At 39.0% G+C, this 18,757-nt stretch overlaps 1 protein-coding gene across 1 annotated transcript; it reads left to right on the forward strand.

Moving 5' to 3' along the window:
• The first annotated feature begins 1,998 nt into the window (after positions 1 to 1,998).
• yipf5 (Yip1 domain family, member 5) lies at positions 1,999 to 6,858 on the forward strand. Its single transcript, XM_046411407.1, has 6 exons — positions 1,999 to 2,150; positions 2,911 to 3,028; positions 3,118 to 3,290; positions 4,890 to 5,035; positions 5,204 to 5,385; positions 5,576 to 6,858. Exons 2-6 carry the CDS (start codon positions 2,919 to 2,921, stop codon positions 5,736 to 5,738), a joined length of 774 nt encoding a protein of 257 aa, XP_046267363.1. The 5' UTR covers positions 1,999 to 2,150; positions 2,911 to 2,918; the 3' UTR covers positions 5,739 to 6,858.
• The last annotated feature ends 11,899 nt before the right edge of the window (positions 6,859 to 18,757 follow it).

An 18,757-nucleotide genomic window follows, 5' to 3' on the forward strand; every position in this document is an offset into this window, starting at 1 on the left:
AGGAGCCTGCAAACACCAGATGCCTGCTTAATTTATGATCTGTGCAGCAGCCTTACCAACAGGGTGGCTGGAAATTGAATTAGATGAATTAAAGACATTTGTTTAATCTTTTGAAGGAAGTGTGTGCATCAGTTCCTGCTAAAAATGGAGATGCATCTCTGTTTTGTGCTCATTCACATGTTCAGTATGTTATGTGCCAATGGAGAGAAGTTCTGTCCCATCTGCATATTCGTAGACAAGAAGAACATAAGAGCTTGAAACCTTGCTTTCTCCTATGTCCTTAATGCAGAAGAGGTGGAGAGAGAGATCTTAATTAAAGGTACAGTAGGTGGTTGGAGAGAAGGAGCTGCTGCAGTCAAAGAAATTCAGTAGTTTTAATCCACTCATCCACCCATGCAGTGACAGCAGGATTACAGGTGAGACTTTAGAAAAGAGGGCAATTATGAAACTATGTGGCGATACACTGCTCTAAATTCAATTACCCTCTCTAGCACTTTTCAGTTTTCTTTCATTAAGTGGATTAAGAAGAAAGACATGTTCTCCAAGTTTAGAAATGATTAAAAGTCTGAAGAAAGATGTGAGACAATGCAGGGGGAGACAACCGATTTTTGCTTATGATTAGTCATGAGTGTGCGCTGTAGGAATTCATGTTGCGTAGGCCTACATCAAATTGATTTTGCTCCTCATGAGGCAGAGAAATGATCCATGTCGGGCGGGTCTGCACAGCTGACGGGTTTGTTAATGACTTTTTTTGTTTATTGGGGTTTTTCTTTCCTTTCTTTCTTTTATTTTTTCCTCATCCACCCTGTTTTTCACTTGAGATTTGATAGTTGCATATGTCTGTCTGAGTAAAAAGACAACTGTGATAGGAACTGTCTTGAAACTATGCTAATGATTTAACGTGAATTCTGGAATCTAGTTACCAACGTTGCCTTCACCAGGAAACAAAATGTGACAGATGGTCACATAGTTTCCTGGCAGGAAATTTTCCTCCTAACTCGTGCAACCTTGCCGAGGCAACTGCTCTGTGCAGAACTGGCCCAAAGGTTTCTCTATGTATTTTCGCCTGGAGACCCACAACTCAATCAGAGTTTCTCTGTCAAAGACAGAACAGGCTGAATAAGTCTCCTCTGAATAATGACAATGTTTTCCTCAGTGCCTTTTCCCTTTGCATTATTTTTCCCATTTGTCATTCTCTTAAGAATTCTGTAACTCCAGGCTGGGAGCAGTGCCAAGTCTACATAATTTAGTTCCTTTTCACACTGCTGCACCAGTTAATCTAAGGTTAAAATACAAACTTTCTGTTGCTCTGTATGACAGAGGTGTTTTGTTTTGTTTTGCTTTGTTTTTGAGGTCATCAGCCCGTTACTCTACATTATCTGCCGTCATGGAGGAGTATGCAAATACCTGCAAGATTTGCTTGTAGTGGATGATCTGCATCTCTGCTTTCTAATGAAAGAAACAGTGCTTAATTCATTTTCTAACTTATGTCTCTATTTATCAGAATTAGACCCTGGTTTTCTCACTCAACTTTGGGTCAGAATCCATTAGGGTTTCATGCATACCTGTTGTGGGGGAGAAAGTCAGTAATTTTTAGATATCAAATCATATCTCTTTCTGAATTTTTCTAATAAGGATTTATGATATGTCTTTACAAAGTAGTAAGTGACCTTTTAGTTCTTCATTGGTACTACATTGGTACTAATTCCATTATATATGCATTACTATAAAACTGTTAAGTTTTATAAGTTTAATCCATAGCGCTGGAATGTCAAAGAACTTCGAGTCTTTTGAACTTTAAAATGATAGTATTTATGATTTCATGATGTTTCTCAGATCTCTGCATCAGGACATTACAGAAACATTTCGCACTTCATTTATTTCGACCAGAAACTGTACTACAAATACAATTCATGATTTTTACCCTTTTTTGCGTTCGTTCACTAGCCCAGCTTTTAGGTTCTAGCGTAAACTTAGATGTAATACCACCAGTCGTCTGTAGAGGGCGGCATATTTTCTGTAAAGGCCAATTTTGCAAGTGTCCCTAACGGCTTCCCGTCAGCTACGTACCATCCCGGAAGATTTACCTTTCTCCTGACACGTAGCAACCGAGTTGGCAAGACTTTGGGTAGATTTGTCAAACAACACAGGTAAGTTTTAGCATTTGTGATGCTATTAACAAAATATGTAAGAACAGATAAATGGAATATTGAAGCAGTATGTACGGAAGCATTACATGCCTGCTCTCCACAGCTGTTATAGCTAGCATCAGCAAACCAACTAGCTGCAGAGTTAACTGCACGGTAGCCACCCAAAGACTATTAACTGTTAGCGTTAGCTTCTGCTCAATTTTGAAGAATTGGTTAGCTTTTCCTCTTGGGTGGCTGTGTCGTGCCCAGTCATTTGAAAGATGACTTACAGTTAGTAAGTAGTGATAGACGCATTATAAACTAATGACATATAAATTTAATCTTGGCTTTTGTTTGTGAAGCTACGTTAGCTAGCTGCTTTAGCCTGCGGCTGTATTGAAATCACACGGAGGTAACCTTACCGTTATCCTAACAAATGGTAGCGAATTAGTGCAGTAAATACTACCGCTCTCTTCGGCGTTCAGTCAACGTTAACTTAGCTAGTTTTTAAATATAAAAGGTAACGTAATGTTAGTCAACGCTAGTCAAAATGTCATCTTGACCATGGCCTATAAGTTTTCGAAATGTAACATGAAATATATTTTGTGAATGACTAACAACGTCTAACCCGATTTCACCCCTTGATTGCCTGCTGCACTGTTTTCAATATCATATAACAGCCCTTATGTACGTTTTAAATTTGTGCTTTTTAAAACTGACTACTACTGTACACCAAAATAATCTTTCTGGCTGATAAGTTGTGCCCCTGTGTTTCTAACAGAGTTAGAGATGTCAGGGTTTGACAATTTCAACACAGACTTTTACCAGTCCAGCTACAGTGTAGATGACCAAAGCCAGGGTGGCTATGGCTACAGCAATACTGACAACCCCTACAACAAGTAAGTGAAGAAATAGGCAGTTTGAGAAATTATTTAACTTCCCTTCATTTAAAGCATGCTGTTGAGCTTTATCATTTTGTATTTACTAGGCAATACGGTCAGTATGATTACTCCCAGCCCATGGGCTACTCTTCCCCCGGGATGATGCAGCCCCAGCAGCCATACACAGGACAAATCTTCCAGCCCACACAGACCTACACTCCATCTTCATCACAATCCATGTATAGTAGCAGCTTCGATGATGAGCCGCCACTGCTAGAAGGTGGGTGAACCACGGCATGGGGGCTAAGACTTGTAGCTGCCTCTTTGCTTCTTCTGCAGCCCCTCTAATCTTTCTTGCAACATCTCTCATTCAGGAGGACAGGAATACTACAAAATATACAATTATAGCCTGTCTGTTGAAGTCAGTCTCCAGTATCTGTCCTTAAGGCGTGAAATTAAAGTTGCACTCGCCTGTTGTAGTAGCTGGCAGAGCTCGAGGCTGAAAGAAAGTTTTGATAGAATAGAGACGACTGATAGATGAGATGTCGGCTACCTGACAAAGTCACTGCAGAGTTGGCAGACCTGACTTTTCCAAACTTTAGTAGTATTGCCCTGCACTTATATAAATGAGGAAAGATACTCGTTTGAAGTTGAAGATACAATAGCAACAATTTAATTATGTAAAGCTATTTTCTGCTTGTACTGTATGCGTTTGTATTGTTGCAGTAAAAATCTATGATTCAAGAGGCTAAACAGTTAAGGCAACCTGACCATGTTAAATAAACTGTCTCTGTAGAGATATAGCTCGTACATATGTGCATTTAGTTTTGCCCCATGCCTATTTGTAAAAAGAAAAAGAAATCCTCACATTTAAGTACATTATACTTAAAGCTGCAATTTCTTGAAAAGGGCTCTGTCTGTGCGGATTTCATACCTCATCATGGAGTTCTATTAGTAACTTTTAATGTCTCCGTCTGTACTTTTATTTTGAGTTGTCACCACAAGTTTATGATTGTAAATGCCAAATTACCCACTCAGTTTATAGTCATGCTTTGTAGATTATATTTGGATCCAATAAACGGTCTTTATTATAATCCAAACTGTATGTAAATAATATAATTAGTTGATTTTTTTTTTCTTTCCTAAAATTTCCCAAAAAAATGAAGTAGGTGGAGTAGATGCTCTACTCCTCTAGCCTACTTGAGACTTGCTGTGTGAAGTGTACGTTGGAGCTGATGAACCTTCAGCTTCTTTTCCATGCAAGCTCGTTTAGAGAAAGAGGGCTACAAGTGGAATTTATTTATTTTTTACAATGAAAGACATACCATGAGTGAATACTAATAACTATGACTCAGTATATTGCATCCAAGTAGACATTCATGGAGGGCAACACAGCTAGTTATCATGCAGCGTAACTAGTTCTGATTAACTGATTAACTTGTTGAGGTGTTTGTTATCTGTTTGTACTGGGCTGCTTTTCTCTGTTGTTTCAGTGAATATTAATATGAACAGAATATCTTTGGCTGGTAAACTGTTGGTCTGAGAAAACAACAGTTTCAAGAAGTCACTTTAGGCTCAAGAAAGTTGTGACAGTCATTTTTCATTTTTTTCGAATATTTTGTAGCTTAAACAATCAATTGATGAGCCGTAGCAACAGCCCACACATAGACAATGGAGGTGATAATGAAACACATACCTTCTAAAGGCCTAGTGTTGATGTAGCACAGTAGTGCCACATGCTGTATGCCACTGCATCCCTGTCATGCTTTATTCCATCATTATTATCCTATTTGTGAAGTTTCAGTACAACCTCTGTGCCCTTATTTTGTTCCATCCCACTTCTGTTATCCAACATGTCTGCATGTTTTATCTGTCTTAGAATTAGGAATCAACTTTGACCACATCTGGCAGAAGACTCTGACGGTACTCCATCCAATGAAGGTAGCAGACGGCAGCATCATGAATGAGACAGACCTGGCTGGCCCCATGGTTTTCTGTTTGGCTTTCGGAGCAACACTTCTCCTGGTAAATCATTTGGTTAACGTCAGTGTTAAGAACTTGAATTAGCAAAAACAACCTGCCACACTTTATGACAGAGACACGTACATATTTGTACATTTGCCCTCGTGTAAGTCCATATATGCCTGACTGTGTGGATTTATTTTTTTATTTTTTTTTCCTTTCCATTCCCAGTCAGGCAAGATCCAGTTTGGCTATGTGTATGGCATCAGCGCAATCGGCTGCCTCGGCATGTACTGCCTACTCAACCTAATGAGTATGACGGGAGTCTCCTTCGGCTGTGTGGCCAGCGTGCTGGGATACTGCCTCCTCCCAATGATCCTCCTCTCCAGCTTTGGAGTGCTCTTCTCTTTACAGTGAGTTCACAGGAAAACTTTAAAACGATCAACAATTTCCTCATAAGCTCAGCTAAAGTAAAACTAAATCTTTGACGTTTGATCGGAATGTCACAAGTATGTTAAAATAAACTTTATACGTGTTGCTTTCATACAGGTAATGGTTATGGTAATCCAAGCTAACTTCCTGCTCTGTTCTTGTCCTCTTCAGGGGCATGTTGGGAATTGTACTAACGGCAGCAATCATTGGCTGGTGCAGTTTCTCAGCTTCAAAGATCTTCATCTCGGCGTTGGCCATGGATGGGCAGCAGCTGTTGGTTGCTTACCCCTGTGCTCTCCTGTATGGGGTTTTTGCACTCATCTCCGTCTTCTAAAAAAAGTATCATTCAATAACACTTTAAAATAACTGCCCCACAGTTTCTGTAATTTCAGTCTAATTAACATCAGTGTAATTAGGGTAATTATTGGCTAATTATACTGTTATTACAGAATAATGGGAGCTCCTGTCTAAAACAGCACCAAGAGGATTTTTTTTTTATGTTTTTCTTTTATAAGCCTCCACCTCTCACTAAATTGTGATTTGACCATCTGCAGGCTGGAGTGTATTGTCTCATTAAAGTGTTCTCTTCACTTTGCTCCACTTTCATATGTCTTAAAGGAGAGGACTGTAAAATAAACCTGGTGAAAATAACTTGTGTGCGGACCATGTCAAGCCTCAAACAACCTTCTACAGTCCTTTGATTTTAAGGATGTAAAGAGGAAGGAAGGGAGCAACTAGTTCACGCAATAGATACCCATGGGAACAGTAGAATTTGGACACAGATGAGAAAATGTTGTCATTTTCCAAGAAGGACCCAACCCTCAGCCAATCCTGAAGCCCAGTCTGGAGCCAGTGGAAACACCAGGTGTTATAGTTTTTCCAAAAGCTGTTGTGAGCCGTTTGTGGCAAACACCCCCAGATTCTACAGCTGCAAGACTATGGGAAACACTCTCTTTGCTTCTGCACAAGACTATAGTAGCTCATTCTCTTTCTCCACCCAGAAAGGGTGAAGGAAAGTGGGGATATTGTGCTGTTTATTTGTTTTGTTTTTTTTTGTTTTCCTGGACCGAGGAACCGCAAGTCTCATTTGCTCATGGCAGCAGTGATCTGATTCTTGATGTATAAAGGACACCTGTGCTACCCTTATCATTTTATTATATTCTCTTGAAATTCATTTGAGTTTTAATGCCTTTCAGTAAGACAAAACAGTTTGCACATCGCAGCATTGTTTCTAATATTCAAAAACAAACTGATTTGATAAGATATTCGGAATTAATAGATCGAGAGATTCTGTATATTTCTAGGAGCACACATGGCTCTATAGGTTGTTGCTATAGTTTGCATCCTTTACGTCTCTTAAGCCTTTGTTTTGCAGTCGACTCACTTCATATGCTTTGATGTGTCATCTGTTGTTCCTGTCTTCTTGTGCACATTAAAGTTGTCTAAGAAGGTCATCAGCCTCGTCGTGTTAAAACATACATTGTGTCATCAAGCAAATAATTGTAAGAAGTGACGTCCATTAAAGCGCGACTGCACCACAGTCCTCTAGCTGGATGCTGTGTGCAAGAAAAATTGCTGGTGAGTGCTGGAAAAAGAGTGTGTGATACATAATGGCAGTTTTCAACTTGCGGAGGTTTAATCACAGCTGGTTTGCCAATCAAAAGGAATAATCTGCATGTTTTGATTCACAAGTCATTTTGATGACTTCATATGTCAGGAAGACCTTCTAGGTTTACAACAAGGTTTTTAATGTATGACAGGTGACAATTCTCTGTGGATGTGTTTGCACCTCCAGCACATAAGCTTAGTCAAACGAAGCCATCGTTAACCACACAATACATGATTGCAAGATTCCTCCATTATGGTGTAATTATGAACCACGCAAGAATCAACTTTTTTAACATGCCAGCTCACAGGTCTTACTGAAAAACACAGACCAAACTTCTGCAGAGATTATTGCTGCGTGTTTGTTTAACTTTGACATTTTATCAGTGAAATCACAGATCCTGAAGGTCAGTTGTGTTTGACAGGATTTAAACCTAAAGTCTCAACTGCTCTGAGTGTGTAGAGTTGATCAACCCACAGTACAATGATTGACTTCCTTATAAAGCTTTAAAGTGGAAGAACACAAGCAATTTAAACAGAAGGTTAAGATGTTTTATAGTCTATGTTTTCTTCCCCCATCTGGGATTTCTTTGCACTAACATACACAAAACACGTACACAAGGGGGGGGGCTTCTTAAATGTCTGATAACCCACTTAGGAGGGATGAATAATTCATAAATGAAAATGTAATGCTTTTTCTATTCCAGCAACCTCAACATCAAGGAGATACTTTGCATTTCAAGCAAACCTAAGAGGAGCCGTCTGCTCTCGCAGGCTGCACTCTCATATGGCCACATGTTTATATGTGCATCTTCTTTGTCTGTCTGAATGTGTTTTGTACATACATTTCAAAAGAAAATGCCTGTAATTCAATGTCAGTTCTTTTATGAAAGTGTTCAGAGTTGTAGTTTCAAGGGGACTGATTTTCTTTCTCTCTAAATAAAACATTTCTTGTACATGTCATGAATTGTTTTATCAATTCATTTCATGCACACACACACACACACTGGTGAGTGTCTGGAGGCCTTCAAATTATTCTGCAGTTTTGCATCTTCACAGCTCTGGGGATCTCAGAACCAGTTGAGGGCAATGTGGGTAGAAGCAAGCAGGATGTTGACATTCTCGCACCTTTTGTGTCTGTACAGTATCTGGTTTCAGTATCTCACATCTGGTTTCACTAAGAGACATCTCATATTCTCACATTTTCTCTCTTGGGCCCTGAGATGAAATCCATTCCAAAATTACATGTTTTTCCCCTTTAAACGAGACCTCATTCAAACCTCTGCAACCATCTGATTGTCCTAAATGTTGGGTTCACATATGTTTTAGTAGGTGCTGAAATGAGAAAACTTTCTTAACTTTTAATGAAGTTAACATGAAGTTAACTATCTTTGTCTCAGCCACATCCACAGAAAACTGTTCAGTAGTACAGAAAGTGAGCAGAAACTGCCTCAGTGACTCTTGGAATAACAGTTGCTGTGACCTGATTTAAACCCTTTTTCTGGCTAATATGCATGCAGTGTTTTTCTGGCAAATTTATGATGCATTCAAAATGTATCAGGCTGTTTTTGATGTACTTACTTGGCCTAAGCACAATTTACAGACATCCCTTCAGTCCCAGATGTACAGAAAAGTATAGTGCTACACTTGTGAGTAAATCTGTCTGAGTCAAAGGCAATAAATATGCTCAGCAAACTATTATATAGAGGGCTTTGATGACTCATTTTTCCATTCATTATTGCTCTATTTTAGTACTTTAACATTTCACAGGACCGATACGGTTTCAGAATTTGTTGAATGTACCGCTGAGAGCGAGACCTTCGCAGCTGCACGACTTCTAACCCGCAGTGCTTTGACAGTATTACTAGTGAAAATAAGGATATTTCTGTTCTGCTTAGCCGGATTTAATGGAGTCAACAGTCTTTCCATTTATAACAAGTGGTGATGAGTCAGTGATTGTGCAGTTGTGTTCACACCACAGATTCAAAATAGCAAAAAGGGGTGGAAAAATATATATATATAAAAAAAAAAAAGCTTGCAGCCAGAAACTGAGTGACTGTTCAGGATGGTTTCCTTCATTTCCCTGTGAGGACTCTTTCTGTACTTTAAATGTAGCAGCCAGATGGCCTTTTAAACAACAAAATTGGCATTAACTTCTGTCTTCTTGTTTTTCATCACTTGCTGAAGCGTTTACACCCAAGCGCCTCCAGATGGCAGTGTTGAGTTAAATATGGTCTTATCCTCTTAGCTGACTGAACATTGTTTTTGCTGTGTTCATTGGCTGCAGCCTGACATTTCCCCAGGAGCAATGACTACATCCTCGTTTCTTTTTCAAAACTTCCTTAGAGTCATTATCAAGAAATTTATGGCTCTCCAGTGGATCAGCTCTGCATCTGTCCCCACCCAGTTCACTACTCACACTGTTAAGAGTTGTTTGCTTACCCTGTTTTTTTTTGTTTGTTTGTTTGTTTGCTTGCTTGTAGGCTAAATGGCCATCTTACATTAATGTGGCACAACATACCATTTTGTGGACATTTATTTAAGTGCCTCAAGTTTTCTGAATGCACATATTGTACTTTTATCATGGGCGGACCCAGAAAAATCCAAACCAGTTCCTAATTTTGTTCCTGTAAACACCTATTTCCGGATAAAAGACCGTTACTGTTATTAATGATTTAGGGTGGGACATTTAAGGGAGATGACTGAGAAAACAGCAATATAACAAAGTAATATTGTTGAATGGTATAGATTCCTTTAATTTTATGTTCTAAAAGGAAAATTATGTCAATATTAACCACCAGTAGAAAAAATATATCTAATTAACATGCCTCTACTCCTTAATGCTGCTAGTCTTAGCAATGGAACGAATCATAAAAATCATCCTCATCATCACCTACAAGCGGTTTTAGGAACAGCTGACTGGTTGACTTATCTGCTTGAATAAAGGCCACCGCACTATTATGTTATCTAATGGAGGATAATCTCACCTCCATCTGGCCGGCCTGAGCCACAGTCCGTTCTGTCCAGCAAGCTGGATCGGCCGGTGAGTGGCAGCCAATGATGAAACCGTCTCCTCCTCCTTCTCTGCTGGAGAGAAATGCATGGAGTGAGACAAGCTGTAGGAATGGAGGCGGGGTGGAGGAGAGGAGGGAAACAGGTGGCAGTTGTGCTAGAGACTGAAAAAAGGCAAAGATGCAACCTAAATTCAGAGTTACAAAACAGCATAAAATGCGACTGTAATGAACTGTGAATCTGGCATCAGCAGCCTTGTTAGAAATTCACCTTCAAGGATCCAAATAAATAACAATAATGATACATGCCGCTAGTTTTCAGAAAGCTGCCGTTATGCCCTTTAGAACGAGAAGCTGTATGACTCATTTTTATTACATTCTAAATGGGAGCTCATACAGTAATCATGAGCTTATTATGTTAAAGACAATGGTGTGCATTTATATTTACTATGACATTAAATTACATTTTATTCTTCCTATTTTGCTGGGCCATGAAATTCCGCTATCATCTTATTGCTCACAGCAAAATTATATTAACTACATTGTTAAAGGCGGGCCATGACTTGTTTTACTTCCACTATGTGAAAAAAATTGTAATCTTGGAAGATAGTATTTTATGTCATGTGTTAAGTTATGTATTAACGCATTAACAAAGCAAAAAGTTTTAAAAAAGAGTTTTAAAAAGTATCAAACATGCATACAACACTAGTGGCAAGGGATGAAAACTCTTAAAGCTGCAAATTTTGTTATATAACAGCTGATGAAAACACCATGTTTAAAGTAAAAGAGAATTTTCAGCCACTCTGCTTTGTCCTGCGGGTCATTTTCTTTGCTTTGAATCAAACTCTGCTCTCATCGATCTTTATTCCAGTCAGGTGTTCAGGTGTTGTGCTCTTAAGCTTGTTCTTCTGCCTTCCGGCTACAGTAGGTGATGTTATTTCACTATAATTTTGGTTTAAATAACAAACTTTAACTACTGCATTTCATTTTTTTTTTTTTTTAAAGGAGTCTCTTTTAAAAATGTGTCTGGGTGCGCCCAATTTTCTCTATTTGTTTTTGTTTTGTTTGTTTGTTTTGTTTTTTTGTTTTTTTAGCTGGACTCGGTCGCAATTAAACAACCAATCAGAGTTAACTAACATGGAACTGTTCAATCACAGCAACTTTGTACAAACAAGGGTCTTCATGGTTCTGTGTCTTGGTCCCTCCTCTCCTCCTCCTCCTCTGGGCCCAGCAGAGGGACAAATTTCCACCTTAGCCTACAACTGCAAATAGTACAAAACACTTGCTGCTTAACCACATCCCAGCTGCGCCTCTTCTGTGTTATTAGAAATCAGTCAGTCAGTCCAACAATAAGGTGCTTGCTTTATGGAGAATTCACTTTTTCTTGCCCCTCATCACCAAAGCAGAGAGCTGCTGAAGCAGTGGAGAAGGACGTCTGGATCATTTTGGACTCCTTCTGCTGCTGTTCAGACTTTTGGGTCATCACTTGGTGGAAGTAGTTTGGCAGGTGATGCGAGACAGCAGAGTGAGAGGCTGATGGTTTTGCGTTGTGTACGTTCAAATCGTCTGCACAGCTCTACCATGCCCTTAAATGTACTTTTTGAGACCTATAACTGGGTTGGAAAAATACAGGGTGTAATTTGTGTCCTCACCATGCTACATTTATAAAATAAAGGTTCAGGAGGCTAACATTGTCATATATGCGATGTAACAGAGTAAAGATTCAGCATTTCAACTTCTCTTTTCTTTGGAAAAAATAGCCTTAAATGTGTAACATGCAAACTACAGGACTTTGTTTAGAATACACACGGCTGGTTGGTTAGAACGAACTGCGCTAGTCTCTGGATAGAAAATCCTAATTAAAAACAACAACCAAAAAAAATGACAAAGTATATAGTATTTAACAGTTCTGAATGGTTTCTGAGAGTTAATCCACTGACTAATTAAAAAAAACAAAAAACATTATGGGATGTAGAAAATTTGTGTCTTAATTAACCCCTAGTGGTAACATAAAGCAACACAACAGTCAAAATGCTTAGAACAGATTCTCACTGGGACTGTATATTTTTTACTCACTTATGAAATAGTAATAGTAATAGTAATTTAATAGTAATGTAATTTCAAAGATGCTATAATGACGTAGAAATACCACACAAAGAGGATTTAACATTGAAAACATTGTCTTCACATAAAGTATAAATATGATCCACTTCACTGTCAGATATAATCTGTCCTTAAACATTTACTGTGATGCATCTGAGTTATTTGGTAAAAGGCATGAGGATTCAGCTGGATGGAACAATACATGTGGCTTGTGTACGCATTGCGTTCTTAAAAGCGTCACAGCAATGAGGCTGATTAGGATGTTATCTTCACTGAGGGAGCAGACGAGCGACAGGTGGAAATGTAACGATTGGTATTCAGCAACGCAGCGCCGCCTTTTAATGCATCTGCAAAGCCAACAGCACATGAATATTCACTGAGCAACTGTTAGCACAGCACTGAGTGTGATTTGCTCCTGCAACTCATTAGGCTAATTGCCCCGCAGCGCCACCTCCACCACTGCCCTGCGGACTCTTCCAGCAGTTGATTCAGAACTCGATGAACTAACGCAAACACTGCAAGCGAAGATCAGCAGGGTCCAGTGTGTGCCTGTGCGCGTGCGTGTGTAATGTGTATGCATGTACTGCTGTACAGGCATTAAATGTTAAGTGTGCACACTATGTTTGTGTCTTTCATACAGGTAATAATAATGAGGAGCCTGACAGATCATTTAAATGATGTTTATCTTGTGCAAGAACAAATACATGCATAAACAAATACATATCCTTTTTTTTAAGCAGGCAAAAGCTTTGTTTAGATTTAAATCTCTTTTTCAAGAGTGACCTGGACAAGAGGGCAACATGAATATTGTTACGACATGTAACACAGCACAGTCATACAATCATTCATACACACACACACACACACACATGCAACTGTCACACACCACAAATGAGTGAACTCAATGTCCATTTAAAATGTGATACAACATTAGGGACAAACACACACACACGTCCTCAGTGCTTTTCCACATGTGAGCACTCAGAAACAGACATGTGTACACCAGCATGTGCAGAAACACATACAAGAATGTTGCATATAAGCGTAGAAATGGTGGTCAAACCACAACGATTTTAGATAATTTCAGAGAGCGATTGCCTGAGCTCCATGTGGCCACTTACTGTAGCCTGCCATCATGTAACTCTACAGGTGCACTATTTTCACACATGGAGATTTGAATATATGGGAAATGTGTAAAGAAGAACATTTGACAGTAAAGAAATGTGGCAGCCTCTCTGTCCATTCAGACTGTAAAGTGGATATTGCCTGAAAGCCCTTTTCACAGACTGTGTCATTAGTGGAAAAGTAGACATGTAACTGGTAATTTTATGAATGGCTGCGTTCAGTTATTGTATTTCAGGGACTTGGCATTATGATGCTCTGACATGACTTACTGGTATACTGAAATGGAATTACAAAAGGTTTCACAACAGCTAAATGATAATTCATCATCTGTTCTTTAAATGTGCTTTAGTTTCTTTATTATTTTGAGGATGATGTTTAACTGAAATTTAAAGATTTACTTACAATCATTTGGGAAGAAATGAATGCATAACAGGTGAATTTCTACAGACATTCTCAACTTCCTTCCTTCCTTTTTGCAACAAATTCATGGACAGGTCATTGCTCACATCTGTAGCCATGGATATACAGAGTTTAAGGTGCTCATTTTCTGTCTGAAGGAGAAATAAATGAGAACTGACTCCCGAGACACCTTTCCACTTCTTGAAAGAAATAGTACTTTCTCTTTTAGCTCCCCGAGCCACCTGGAAACCATCCACTCCAGCGTAGGAGAAAAGGCTTATTCCTTCAGTCAATTCCCTAACCAACAATCTCTGCTGCCTCCTCTTGATTCTTCACAATATGTGTGTATCAAGTATGTCACCGTGTGAAAGTACTCTCTTCTTAACCAAAGAAGATGTCTTTTTCACTGTGTCAAATGGGAAATAAAAGAATAAAAGGATGGATCATTATTCACTCCTTAGATTAAAATAGAAATCCAAACAGAGGAATAAAAACAAGAATAAAGAACTAGAGCACCTGGTAACCAGTAAACCAAGCAGTGCCTGGTGGATGACAAAAGACTAATTCAAGCACAGCATCACATAGCATACAGTGTATTATTATGTAATAGTACCCTTTAACTATTTAGCTGGAATATGCATAGTGCTAAGAGTTCATTGTGACTGACAATAATTCCCCAGTCTTCACAGATCTTTTTCGTATTCTCTGTTTGATCTCTCATTAATTAATTAATTCTATCTCATTTAAGGGCATATTTGGAATTGCCAGGTGAAAATTATTGCTACACATAAAAATGCTCCTTGTCTGTGAATAATCTCTCTTTTTTTCTTGCAGTACAGCACATTATAAAATATAGATTTACTCAATCATTTTGGTTATTTATTTATTAATGAAAGCTATTGCGCCCTATTTATAGACAGGGTTGTGTTTCTCCTTAAATTATGTAACAGGCACATACCATTACAGCTGAACGATCAAAATCTCAGATATATGCACAAAGCAAAGAATGAACAGGCTGCGCGTCAGTGAACTGACTCTCCACCAGTGCTCCATCACTGGATCTACTGTTTCCCCTTAGCAGCAGTCCTTATAGGCTATTTTCAATATGAAATTATCATAACTTTCTATAATGCTCATTATCCACATCATTGCAGCATTGGTGTCATATGATGTATGACCTTGAGCTGATGTCTACACTTACAATGTAACGCATATGGTCTGTGAAGGCGCCTGTGGCACATAGTGCATGTGTTGCATGCACATTCAATAGAAAGCGTATACCTTGTGCTGTATGAAAGCATACACATTTCATAAATGGAGAACGCAGATTTTTTTTTTTCTCTTGATGGACTACTTTTGAGATAGCAAGATTTTGCTCTAATTTTTTACTGTAATTCTCGCTCACATTCACACCTACTGGTAATTTAGAGTCACCAATTAACCTGCATCTCTTCAGGCTGTGGGAGGAAGCTGGAGTGCATAAGGATATCAATGCAGACATGGGGAGAATTTGCTATCTCCATGCAGGAAGAACCCTGCCGTGCCACCCGCACAGCAGTCAGATTTATTCTATACTGCTCAGTGGGGTAAGGATAACATCATGATTATTTCAGAAGTCATCAGTGGAGTAGTTAAAAGTAGCACATGCAGTGGCAGCAGCAGTAGTTTGATCCACTCCCTCTTCCCTCCAGGAACCTAGAAGTAATTGGCAGCATGTCAGAGAGCTGCAGAGGGATCTATGAACCTCAGTGCAATTCAAAGGGAAGCACTCAAGCCTAAGAGAAAAATCCTGACAGTGTCTCATATAACTCTGTGGTATTCATTATGTATTAAATGGCCAGTCACAAATGCAATGCTAGATTTGATGCGCTGGACCAAGACAAGCCAGACAGAGAAAAAAGGCAGTTAAAGAGACAATTTAACCAGATGACCTGCACAAAAGCAGTGGTAGCATGAGTCATTAGAAAACCACAACTGTTTCATTTTTTAATTCCAAGAAATCTCATCGTCAAATGTTAAGATCCAACAAGCTAGCGTTAGCATTTGTTTCCAGAGTGGCAAGGCAAAGGACCTTAGGCGCTGGAACATGACAACCAATCAAAGCATGTGGCTCAGCAGATACTGCACAATGAATGGAAAGTTTCCATACTGCAGTGGAAACAGCTTACTGTGCAAAGCAGCTGGCTTTCACCAGACTCCTGCGCACCTCATTTCAGATTTCAGAGTTGTGTTTTGATCTGCTGGCGTTTCTCTGCAATCTGTTTATTAGGGCAGAGTATTGGAATGATAAAAAGAACAGTATTAATGATAATAATGATGATCATAGTGGTCGTAGTAATAATAGTAAGAATAATAATGTAGAAATATGACAGTCAAGCAGGACCACAGTAGGAGGTCCAAGCTCGATTCATAGGAACCTGCAAGACCAGAAAGCACAAAGACTTCAACGACAAATCAAGTTAGTGACATGCATTAGTGGGGCACGACTGCATATGGAAGGAGAATTAGAGGAGGAGAGAGAAGCTCAGTGCATCATGGGAGATCCCTCAGCAGTCTAAGCCTATAGCGACTTAACTTTGGGCCAGCCTAGGCCAGCCCTAACTATAAGCTTTGTCAAGAAGGAAGGTTTTAATTCTACTCTAAAATGTAGAGAGAGTGTCCGCCTCGCGGACCGAAACTGGAAGATGATTCCAGAGGAAGGAAGCTTGATAACTAAAAGCTAAATTTTGCTATTCCACTTTTGGCGACTCCAGGAACCACAAGTAACCCTGCATTCTGGCAACGTAGAATTCTAGTCGGATAATAAGATAGTATGAGCTCTTTGAGATAATTTGGCGCCTTACCATTTAGGGCTTTGTATGTGAGGAGGAGAACTTTTAAAATCTATTCTGAATTTTTTCAAGCAGCAAGTGTAGAAAGCCAATGCAGGAGAAATATGATCTTTAATATGAGCTTTTGTCAGTATACACACAGCAGCATTCTGGATTAGTTGGAGAGTCTTTAGGGGTTTATTGGGGCAGCCCGAATATGGATTTCAAATGTATACTGCACAGTATGTATACAATATATACAGAGAGAGAGAGATCTATTTTCCATTGAACACTCCATGGGTAGCTCAGTGATTCAAATGAAAAGGCTCTGTTATTAAGCAGATTGCGCTGCGTTCATCCCACAGTGAGTTATTCTTCTCCCTGCATTCCACTCAACCTGTGAGAGACTGTGCAAGGTCACTAATTAATGAGGAGAAGCAGTGTTGAATAAATTCCTGGTATTTAGTGAGTAATATAATGTACTGAAATACAAACTAATTATACTTTCTGTGCAGCAGGTTACTTGCTTGTCAGGGTCTCAGCAAGTAATGTGCTAATGATTTTTATGTTTGTTTGTTTTGTGACATAGATATTACCAATACATTGTTAGCTGTATTTTTTAGTAATATGGATCTCAATCCGTCAAATTGTCTCGTTAACTATAAATGTTGTAAATTTTTTGTTCCACTTTATTTAGGAAATAGGTCTGAACAGTCAAATGCTCATGAAAACAATACAAACAAGCGAATGTAGGACTACCTACTAGCACCAAAGCGTTGGGTATTCAGTGCATAGTTCTGCTGACTCATATGCAGTTTTTGTACTAAGATGAAACAGAACTTTAACATTTTGATTCAGTTTTATAATTCTATTTTTAAGTGGAAACTGGCCTGTCCAGCTGTCTTAAAAGTGAACTGAAATTGATTAGCTATTCAGGTAGCAAGTTGTAACGTCGACTTTTATAGTTATTAAGATTTTAACAAACTTTGAATATATATATGTATATATAATATATTTCTATTTGGAACTCAGACACATACAACTTAAAGCATGCATATACTATCATACTCTGATGTTAGTGATGGTATGTACTTTTCCAAATGTAAAGGTAATAAGAGAGACTCACACAAGGTAATGAGTTTGTTCTGTAAAGTTTATTTGTACAAAGTTTCATACAGAAAACATTTATTACCAGCATCCTGATGGATGGAGGCTCACTATATGCATATTAAATGAGGTACCAAGCAGATGAAATCTACAACAGGTTAGTGTTGAACTTGTTCTTGATATTCATCATAATGCACAAATGCAATTATGGCAATCATTTGACTGTTTCATTTCCTCGTCATTAGCCCCCGTCTCTCTTATTGCTCCCTCCTCCTAGTACTGTACAGGCAGTGCCTTTCTTTGTCTTCAGCCATGCATGCATGATGCACAGCTTAATAGGAAATTAGATCATTGTGCTCTGATTGTTTGGGCACTAATTACCCACAGAAGAAAACTACTGCCTCTCTAAGAGTAAAGCAGGCTGTTACAGGTTTGATGGGACCAGGGTGCTTGACAGTAGGCCACATGATGTACTGTCAACATTACAAACTGTAAAAGAAAAAAAAAACTTTTATTTGTTGTTTTTTTATTATTAAACTTTTATATTAAAGTGAACATGACTAGAAGGAACTTCAGGAGGTTCAGAAGAACAGGTTGAGTGCACTGCAAAACTCACTCGTGACATGCTCTACTTGTAACATATGTCAGACACTCCCTTTAGAGCAGGCTATTTAAGATGTTAAGGCGTTGCCAAGTCTTTCGATATGCTGTGCTGCACTGCTGCTATGCTGGTTTTACTGTAACACAACTTGCTGCTTCTGCTGCTGCTTTTACTACTGCTGAATACTTGTTGCTTTTCATAAGCCAGCTCGTCTGCCAACAGTCTGATGATGTGGCTTCAGGAGGGTTTGTGGAAAAAATAGTCTTTCTGGTGCTCCACAGCTTGTGATATCAGCCATCGACTTCATCAAGTGATGTGAAGCAAATATTTCCTGTTCTGCTAATGGCACTTTGGGACGGCAGTGACAAAGGGTTTATTCTTCGCTCAGTTGCCAGGGGCTGCTTTGTGTCACCAAGTTACTGACAGTGTTGGTGTTTGGTGTTTGTCCCATTATGCGCATTGTGAATCTAAGACTCGGAGCTCCTTGGGTTTGTGTTAGTAGACTTGGCAATAACTATGGGAAATAATACAGCCAGCAGCTGCCATTGCTGCTGGGGTTGTTGGTTTATTTCCCCTTGGATTTTGCTTTTGT

This window comes from Scatophagus argus, chromosome 14 (assembly GCF_020382885.2).
Source record: "Scatophagus argus isolate fScaArg1 chromosome 14, fScaArg1.pri, whole genome shotgun sequence".
Lineage (NCBI taxonomy): Eukaryota > Metazoa > Chordata > Actinopteri > Scatophagidae > Scatophagus > Scatophagus argus.